This window comes from Myxocyprinus asiaticus, chromosome 38 (assembly GCF_019703515.2).
Source record: "Myxocyprinus asiaticus isolate MX2 ecotype Aquarium Trade chromosome 38, UBuf_Myxa_2, whole genome shotgun sequence".
NCBI classification, from domain to species: domain Eukaryota; kingdom Metazoa; phylum Chordata; class Actinopteri; order Cypriniformes; family Catostomidae; genus Myxocyprinus; species Myxocyprinus asiaticus.
The window spans coordinates 37,563,108-37,573,958 of record NC_059381.1 but is presented as its reverse complement, the minus strand read 5'-3'; the positions used below and the strand labels follow the sequence as shown (position 1 = coordinate 37,573,958).

Genomic DNA, 10,851 nt, shown 5'->3' with positions numbered 1-10,851 from the left:
CTGGCAAATGATTGGATTCATTTGCAAGTTGAGTTTCAATTCATTATATGTAAATATCCACTTTTTGGTCTGTTCCACTATTTCCGTTGTTAAAGTGAGTAAGAAACCCCACCAAATGATTCAGTGTGTAAACTGTCCATATGATTTGCGGACTGAATCACAGTTGAAAAAATTAACAGCTCTGTGTATTTCCTTTATGAAAATGACTTCCAGTACATAGAAGTGTATAGTGCCAACCCTAACATCAGTGTCCTTTTTATATACTACTCATAAATATATAGAAATGTCAAGCAAGCAACTTAATTTGATTTCTTTTATTCTTTTTTTTTTTTTTTTTTGTAAGCTTCTCAGTACTACCAAAAAGCATGGTAAATGATTTATTGTTTCCCAGATAGCAATAAAATATGTAACAATAGATATTATTTACATGTGCTCTTCACAAATGTCGTAGTTTTTTCTAAAAAACACTTTTAAGTTCATGAGATTTGTATTTGTATACATGTATGATCATATTTGTGCAATCCATTTTAACAAAAAAAGAAAAATAAATAATAATAATAATAATCTGAGCAAGCCTGGACTGACATGTAAAGCAACCCAAATGTAATTGTTCGAATCTGTCAATTAATGAGCTGTCAACAATCAACTGCAGTTAAATTGAAAATTATACCAAACATAAACCTGTTTTATAAACCTGTAAAAAAATGTGGAAGAGACTATTTGTAATTAAGCTCACACATTTGACAGGTTTTGCACTGAACGATAGAATGGAAAAGAAAGATACCACATCACAACTGATGTAAGTCAATATGTCAATTTGTCACTGTTAAAAAGCAACAGACAGACACACAAGAGAAAGTTTCATTAAAGAAAAAAAAAAGTAATTCTATGTAATTGCCAAAAAATTGTTGGTTCCTGTTCAATTTAAATATTAACATGATTTGTGGTGTTATATCATTAAATATAGTAATTTCTTGAATAAGAAAAACTTGAGAAGAAGAATTTTCAGGCATTTTGATATAAAATCTGAATTGCATAAACATTCTCATCTTTTATGTTGAGTTAAATTATGGTTTTTCCACCCCAAACAGACTCTCTTTTTTTGCAAGAAGCTTATGCAGTGCCTTGCAATAGTATTCAGACCTTTAACCAGTTCACTCATGTATTACTTAGAAATGTTGAACATTTATTTCAACTTGAAATCAAAGCAATTTTTTATTATTATTAAAATACTTCCCAGCTTAAAATACAAAGATAACTAAGTTAGCATTTTATAGGCTGATTCACCGCAAAAGTGTAAACACTGTGGCTCTGTTTCGCGATGTTTGTTTGAACATCTTAAAGTCTGTCTCGCAAAGCCATTTTATTGGCTACCCAGGCGAGTTTGAGTTTAGTTTGAGCAAACTTAGTTTTTCTGGCCACAAGAATGTGGGTCAGTTTTTACTGGTATTAATCGCCATGGTAACTTTGGCTACATGGCTAACAGCCCCAGAGCAAGTTTATTCTGGGTAACAGATTGCAAACACATACTGGACCAATCAGCTGACAGCAAGGGACATCTTGGGCACAATAAAGTCACTCCCCCTGTATCTCTTGCTACAAATTAAAGCACTTCACAGTGACATACAGTGTGTGTGTGTGTATATATATATATATATATATATATATATATATATATCGATTTATTAAAATTGAATATATTATATATTAGTATGTTATAAGATTATTTATTTGAGCGATCTGGGAACCTTGTATCTTTTGAGCAGCACATTAATAATGTATTATTGAGTTTCTTTGCATTTTTTTACATACTGTACCTGTATGCAATGTGTGATGCTGAGAATCTTTGAAAAGATACTGTTTTCAGAAGTGTTCATAAGGTAATTTCCACACTTCTGTGGTCTTGTGGGTCATTTTGACCCGTTTTTAAAATTGTTTTAAATGGGTCCGAAAGATCTGCAAGATGAAGGAAGGGTTTATTGTGTGACGAGTCTTTCCACCTAAACAAATTGACTGGTTAAAATGATATTGAAGACTATCACACAAAGTGACATGGCTTAAACTTCATTAAATTATATTACAATATTTGAATATAAATCAATATAAATGCATTTACATTTTAAATTTAATTTAGAGATTTTTAAGCTTTTAAAATTAATAAGCCTGTAAGTTCTTATTGTTAAACTATATTAATTCAATTACTCATTATATTCAATTATTTTTTCCACAAGTCATCTCAAACTTCTACAGCAGCAGCTGGGTTTTTTCTTGCTGTATAAATGTTTAAATTCTTCATATTTTCATAATGATCTCATGTCACATTCATATACACGTGCTTCAGGGTTAATCATGAGCTCAGAATCAAACTCTGAGTTGACAGAGAAGGTTTATAGCGATAGTTTTAATATTGTTTACCTTGGTTTAGCTCTATCTTGTTTTGTCAAACTGAAACCTACTCTAAAACAACTAGCTTCGGCAACAGGCCTCTGACCTGCTAACAGACACACTGACTTGACCAATAATGTGAGTTTGGGGTGGGACTATCTGTTTGTTCGACCAATAGCAGGCGGGTGGCGTGTTCAGGAAGCCTGTTCGAAAGCATAATGCATACTTTGCAATTCCCAACCTATGCAATGTATCACGCTGAAAGTTGAAAATTCAGGATTCCAGGATTGGTTTAAGTTTGACAAAAGCCACTTAAACCTATCAGGCTTATCAGGGTTAAATGGTATCAAGACATTGGTTATTAATTTTCTCTATCAACTCACATTCTCGTCTTTTATGTTGAGGTAAATTATGTTTTTTTTCCACCCCAAACAGACTCTCTTTTTTTGCAAGAAGCTTATGCAGTGCCTTGCAATAGTATTCAGACCTTTAACCAGTTCACTCATTTAACTGTATTACTTAGAAATGTTGAACATTTATTTCAACTTGAAATCAAAGCAATTTTTTATTATTATTAAAATACTTCCCAGCTTAAAATACAAAGATAACTAAGTTAGCATTTTATAGGCTGATTCACTGCAAAAGTGTAAACACTGTGGCTCTGTTTCATGATGTTTGTTTGAACATCCATATCTGTATCTGTATGAGATCTCTGATCAGCAAAATAACCTGCCCTGGAGCAGGTTAGCTGTGTAGCGCATGTCACTATGCAGATGAACCTTGACGAAAACCTATCCACTTTACTGGTACCGCAAATTCAGAGTTTGCTCAAACTAATTATAAATTTACCTAGCTAGCTGCTTAATCCTGCTTTGTGATATAGGCCACTGGACTCATAGAATCACATTACTATAACTCATTTTTGCAAAATGAGTTTTACCTTCATTTTATGTATCACTGCAGTTTTCTGGTGAAATGAACACTAGAGGCCCAACAACAACAACTTGTATTCACTTTCACTCAAATTCCGAGTAAAATGCCAGATTAACACTTAATAAACACTTAGTTTTCAGTCTGTTCCCCACACAATACTATCTTATGAGATCGAAACACTTACACAGATTTAAGAGACAACAAATTTTTACCCTTGCATTACATAACCAACTACATTTACAAACTAATTTAAACGTGACTGATAGATTGTTAGACTTAGAACGCAGAAGACACCTGTTCAATACCAGCACAGCACGTGAGTCGACATGTGAATTGAAAGTGTCATAGAAGCGCCACTGATTGATTCAGCTATTTTTTTTTTTTGTTTTTACTCACATTGTTCACCTCACATTTACTTTATTTACAACTCCAAAAAAAAAAAAAAAAAAAAAAAAAAAAGGTTTTTAAGGTTTATGCTCTATCACCTCACATTTGCTTTTTATGACACTATTGGTTAGGTTTAGGTTAAAGGTTTATGGTAGGATGGTAGGTTTTGTTCATTTAAAACTGCATAGAGCATTAACATTAAAAACATCTTTTTGGGAGAACATTTAACTTGCTTCTAGTGCCCCTCAGTGGACATTTCACCTCTAAATTGCAGCGAAACGTGTAATAAACCATGTAATTTCATTTTGTAAAAATTTTGCCACAGTCACGTAATTGTCATGAGATCAGGCTGGCATTTGCATTTGGTGGCATTAGTGGTGCATAAATTACACATTTTAGCTATATATATATATATATATATATATATACACCTATATATACACACACACACACACACACACACACACACACACACATATGTGATATGTGATAATGAAATAAAAAAATAAAAAAATCATAATTACCTTACAATTGCTCTCTCTCTATCAATGATTAAAATAACTACCACAAATCCCTAGTTAAAGAATCATAATGCAGGCTGATTGTAAAGGCTAATTGTGAAAATGTAGATTAAAGAGCTTTTCAAAGAGGTTAAATTAGGAAGATATTAGGACAAGACTACAGTGTTTGGATATACTGATCATTCATTTATCAGGCAATAGAAGTTTAAAACATCAAAACTTCCTCAAATCTGCATTAACATGAAGGGGACTTGTAGGAAAAGCAAAAGTTAAGAAACGTTGAGGGTGCTTCAGAGCTTCACTACTAGAGTAAAGGAGATGTAACAATATCTCTAACACTGACCTGTGTATGGTGGCACTAAACAACCCATTGCTCAAACAGAACCATGTGAAAACTTTTGCTTTTTAGTCTTTGAAAATTGGGGTGCACAATGATCATTTAACCTAAACAACCTGGAGCAAATGTGTAAGGAAGAATGAGTGAAAATTACACCTGGACAGAGTGTGAAGCTGGTACATCCATTATACAAAAAGTACTATAGCAGCACAATAGTGCAGTGATGATATCAGATAGTAAAACCATGGTACTTTGATATATACAATGGTATTGAATGATTAACATATTCATGAACTATGATATTTACATGGCTCTCCAAGGTACAAAATGGTACTTTGGTACTTTTTGATTGTAATACTTGCCCATTTCAAGTGAAATGCATATGTTTAGCATAAATAATGTCACATTAGCATATCAAAATAAATTAAGGAACTTTAAAAAATAAAATGAGATTTAAAATCAAATGAGGGAATTGGTAAAGGGGTTGAATACCTAATAATAATAATAATAATAATAATAATAATAATAATAAAATACTGTCACTGTCAAACTGTTTTGTAAATCCCTGCTGCGCCAAATTGAGGTCTTTAAAATTTGGGAATTCCTCAAAATAAATAAATCATTAATATCAATTTTCTTCCTTCACATGTATTATACCCAAGATCTAGTGTGATATATTGTAATGTGAATATTTAATCACAAGAATAACAGATAGGGGTGTATAACTTCATTTAAGGTTGAACTTGATGTGGAACTTGTAATTCTACATTACACCAATAGTATGTTCCAATTTTTTTTACCAATCTGCAAAGATATATGGGCTGATTAGTGAAACATAGGGCATTTAGGTACAATACAAAATGGTTCATATTTTGGCACTAAAATGATATGCACTTTCACATGATCCTATTGCTAACCCAGTTGAGGAATGAAATCAGTAAAAAGCACCAACCATAAGTACCATGTGACTCATCTATGGTTATCTATAGTGAATTATACCTTTAAAACAGGACATTTTTCATGACTTTGTGACGTCTCTGGGGTCTGGCTGTTGATTTGAACTGAGCTCGGCTCTACAAATCGTATGTGCAAAAAGATTAAGCTCTGATATGAGTAAGGGAGGCTTATTAACAAAAAAACAAAAAACAAAAAGGATTCTACTGGGAGCTGATGGTAAAGTTGATATTGTTCAAGAGAGGATATTTAAGAGACTCTTAATGACAGCTCATTTTAGGATGAATAAAAACAAGTCAAAGATTAACCATGCTCACGTGTATAATGCAAATAGATCAAGATGCTTTCATATCCACAAAATGCACAACCATACTGAATGCAGTGTTCAGTTGCAACATTAATGCATAGGGTTGGGAAATTACGAACTGTATAGTTTTATGTTGCATGTTCTACAGGTCAAGATTATGTAATAATCAGAAACATTTAGCTTATCTGTAGTTTTTGCTACCAAACAGTTGCACTTGTCCAATTAGTTAGACAAAAAGTTGGATAAAAATTGCAAAAATAAGAAAGAAAAGTATTATGTTCGCTTCAGCAGTGGAAAGTGATCTTTACACTTGCTTGTACCCTAAAACATTCAACAAGTGTAATATTTTCATCCACAGTGTTTTTTTTTTTGTTTTTTTGTTTGTTTGTTTTTTGCATTTGTTTTGGTGTTTGTTTCACTTTTGTTTTTGTGCGATAATGCTTAAACAGTGGTGTCCTAGTCCAAAAATAAACATAGTTACTGTGGGATTGGGGTGAGATTTTTTAAGTTGATTGGGTGGCACTTAACAATAAGGTTCCATTTGTTAACATTAGTTAACATGAACTAACAATGAACAATACTTTAACAGCATTTATTAATATTGATTAATTTCAGCATATAGTAATACATTTAAAAAAAATCTAAAGTTGTATTAACATTAGTTAATGCACTATGAACTAACATGGACTAGCAATGAACAATTGTATTTTTATTAACTAACATTACCAAAGAAATAATTAAATAAAAATATCGTTCATTGTTAGTTCACGATACCTAATGCATTAATTAATGCTATTACACGGGTCTCTGGAATACTCAGAACGGTCATCTTTCTTACTTCTCAGGATAGATCACTGCGCGATCTCTGCGAGTAAGCTAATAAAATAGTTTCAACTCAAATCATTGTTTCATTTCCATTTACTTATTTGGCAAGTAGTCTTGTAATAAGCTGGATAATGAGCAGTCACGGTCATTACTTTACAAAATAAACACCAACAGAACTTCAACGCAAACCGGAGGTGCAAATCAGCTGCTCATCGTTTTATTTCTTTTCACATAATGGCATAATTTCAACGCAAATCTGTATTTTATGTCCATTTATTTATTTATTTGGTTTGCAGCCATGTAATAAGCAGGATAATGTACAGTCAGCCAGTTGCTATCCCAAAATAAAACCTGACAGGTTAAACAGGGCCCCGATATACAGCTTATTACAAGACTACTTGGCAAATAAAAAAAAAAAAAATAATGGACATGAAACATTGATTTGAATTATTTTATTAGCTTAATTGTAGAGATCACACAGTGATGCGAAAAGTATGAAAGATCATTTGCAATGACTGGTCTGCTATGTCTTAGTCCCCGGAAGTCCGGTTGTTACTCAGAAATATCAGACCATTTGATGGCGCCATTGACCAACCAGAATCGAGTCTTCCAGAGAGCCGTGTAATAATTTGCGATAACAACTGGCTGACTGTACATTATCCCTTACTTAATGAATGTAACCTTATTGTAAAGTGTTACCGTTGATGGTTCAGTATGTTTTGGAATTGGTTTGTTTCCTATGTATGTAATCAACAATGCTAATGTTGTAAATATAATATTAAATAATACATGCTTGAATGTCATTTTGCAAATTACAACAAAAACAGCTGAGTAACATCTACAGATATTCTACAAAATTCACTGAAATAAGAGCTTTTTTTTTCTCTCAAGTGAAATGCATGGTATAGACTCTTGATTTTTTTTTTTTTTTTTTAAATAAATACAATAAATTAAAAAATAAATAAATAAATAAATGCATGTAGAAATTTTCTGTTTCCCAAGATGGTTCTTTTATAGGAAAACTACTGTATCGTATAGTAGTTTGTTTCCATCTTACTAAGTTAAATTTGTTAGAAAGGTCTATCAGTAGACTTGCGTATGTACAGTGACCCCAACAAGTTTTTGGGCATTTAAGTCACAATTAAAAATGTCTGAATGTCATTGCATTAAATTAAAAAATATCAAAGCATGTGCCATTCATTTTAAACAGAGATAGCATAAGCAAAACATTTCACAAATATAAGTTTGTTAGTTTTAACTGTAAATTATAAAACAATAGAGCTAATGTTCACAACGAGACAAATAATAGTCTAGTATCAAACTCAGTGGAATGTGTCCATAGTTTTGTTGGCTTGACAGACTTGTTTAAGGTTTTTCCAAAATCCCTAAACAAAGACCAACATTTCTGACACTAATTCCTCCTTCAGCTTTCAAGCTTCATTCACCAAAATTGGTACAGACCTTGAGACTGCTATGACTTTGTGTGATATGTCTTTTTTCATTGATCAGACTTTAGGTTTTTCTGTATCTGACCTTCAAAGTGGCCAAAAATCCCATAGACTTGCATTGACGTATCTATCTGACCTTTTCTGTTGGAGCTTTTAAAACAATTTTCAACTTTCAGACAAGGCTGAACTTCAACTTCAACTTTTCAAGCCAGCATCAAAGTTTGTCTTGACTGCAACATTTTCTAAAATTAGCAAAACTGGCTCAGAAAAGTTAAGTTAGTTCTAAGAAATCCTCTAGTAGCATTTGTTATGTCACTTTGAATTTTGAATCTAATGCAATGGCATTCAGGCAAGAGGGTCTTAAGTTTCCACATACTTTTGGGGCCACTGTATGGCAGTATTAGAATACTCACCCCAGCAACTTGTAACTCAAAAGATGACTGGAATTAACGTCTAGTTGTTAATTATTTTGCAGGTGCATTCCACACCTATCCAAGTATGGACAAGAAACTCATAACCAAAAGTCCAGGATGCACTATTTAAAACAGTCATTGAGTATTTTTGTACATGTAACAACATAGTTGTGCATCTACAGTATAAATGACAGATATCTATAAGTAGTCATAAATAATGGAAAATGTACACTGAACTGTTCAAGTTGAGCTTTCCTGACCCTTTTTTCCTTTTATAAACTAATGATAGAATACTTTAAATATTTGCTCTTTTTTGGCCTGAAATGTGCATGCAGTATGATGTATATCACTACATTATACAGTATTCAACTATTTACAACGTTTGTACAGATGACCATACATTTAACCAGCCGTGACCACACATGAAAAACTCCAGGGTTAACCAATGGCATAGAAATTTCAAACACTTAAATTTTTACATTTAATATATTAAGAATGCAAAAATAATTATAATCCTAGGTCAAGTTTTTTTTTTTGTATTTGATTGGTTTATCTCATATAGGCCTGGCAGCCATGCGTTTGGATATGGTTTCCCAAAATCTCAACTCTTTGTGCAAGAGCTCACTATTTAGGGGCTAATAGGAAATGTAGACATGCAGTACCTCCGAGTTTCGTTTTTTTTTTTTTTTTTGCCTCTTAATGATTTCAGGCGTGAGCCCACGAATGGAGGTTTGTGTACTTTGCCACTTTGCAAATCTTTTTTTTTTTTTAGTTTTTTTTTTTTTTTGCTACATCTTTTGCTTTGTGCACAAGATATACTCGCTAGAAAAAATGTAAACATAGACAAACAAAGAACTCATGTTTTACATAAACACAAAATCATCTTAATACACACACGCACATAAAAAAATAAAATAAATAAAAATAAACAACAACGCAACTAAAATGTTTTCACGTGGGTTCGTGTTTAGAAGAAATGGTCTTGCTGGAATCTGTAGCATAAAATAAGGCCTGCCTAACAAATGTAGGGTGTGTTTTAGAGATACAGATAGGAAACCCAGTAAACTAGGTTGAATAAACCGAATGCAGTAGGAAAGAAAATGCGGGCGTAAGAGTCTATCTTTGCAACGCGGATGTGCAAGCGCCCGTGCCGCCACGCTCCAGAACGACAGTCTTCAAAGCAACAGAAGAAGCTGGTGCAGTCCTTCCCATCCAGACACTCATACCCGTACTCTTCGTCGCGCTCCTGCATGTGGGTGGCGTTGTTCATCTGGATGGCGGTGGCCGAGCGCGGGCGGATGTCCACGGTGGGGGCCTGCTTTTAAAAGAGAAGATGGAATCAGCGAGGTTCACAGCAAACACAGGCAATATTACGAGCAGTTGTTATTAGAGCCTGCGTTCAAAAGTCTCCCAATAGGTAATTTGCAACTAATTTTCTAGATAGACAGTATAAATGACCTCATAACTGCAACAGTTAAGGCAGGCGCAATGTGAAGCAAATTATACCACTGGGCAAATCAGTGAAGCTAATGGTCTTTCTTTCTTTCTCTTCTTTCTTTCTTTCTTTCTTTCTTTCTTTTGCTTAAGCTAGTGCTGGGCAACCCATACAGTTATAAACATATATATATATATATAATACATGCTACTTCACATGTGAATTTGAGTACAATCTTCAGACTGTAGATATTTATTTCTTTTAATTAGTAAATAAAGTTTACATTTAAAATATTATACAAAATATCCAGAAAAATAAATCATCATTGGGTGTTTCTTCAAATTTGGGCACTTTCATGTCCCTAGGGTTGATTTTTACTGAAACAAAAGAAACTGAAAAAAGTTTCACTTATTACATGTTTAAAACTATAATAATTTTACCAAAGCGTAATGTAAAATAAATACATTTGAATATCTATTGTTAAAATTATTTCTACCAATTTCTTTTTATTTATTTTTTTTATTTTATTTTTTTTTTATGTAAAATGTCCACCTCCATTGTCTTGCTGAGACAAAAAAAATAAATAAATAAAAAATAAATAAATAAATAAATAAATAAAGTCATTTCCGGGGGCCTGGGTAGCCCAGCGAGTATTGACGCTGACTACCACCCCTGGAGTCACAAGTTCGAATCCAGGGCGTGCTGAGTGACTCCAGCCAGGTCTCCTAAGCAACCAATTTGGCCCAGTTGCTAGGGAGAGTAGAGTCACATGGGGTAATCTCCTCGTGGTCGCTATAATATGGCTCTCACTCTCGGTGGGGCACGTGGTGAGTTGTGCGTGGATGCCACGGAGAATAGCGTGAAGCCTCCATGAGCGCTATGTCTCCACAGTATCGCACTCAACAA

General features: G+C 33.3%; 1 protein-coding gene across 2 annotated transcripts in view; it reads right to left on the bottom strand.

Annotated features, from left to right (window-relative positions):
* Positions 1-348: 348 nt before the first annotated feature.
* LOC127429139 (gamma-aminobutyric acid receptor subunit gamma-2-like) overlaps positions 349-10,851 on the bottom strand; it is a 148,513-nt gene continuing 138,010 nt past the window's right edge. The window contains exon 10 of one of the 2 annotated variants that reach the window (XM_051677984.1): positions 349-9,828. In XM_051677984.1, the coding sequence (XP_051533944.1) occupies positions 9,547-9,828 (282 nt within the window). In that variant the 3' untranslated portion in view covers positions 349-9,546. The remainder of the gene's footprint in view (positions 9,829-10,851) is intronic. The other variant, XM_051677985.1, reaches the window with a different exon arrangement.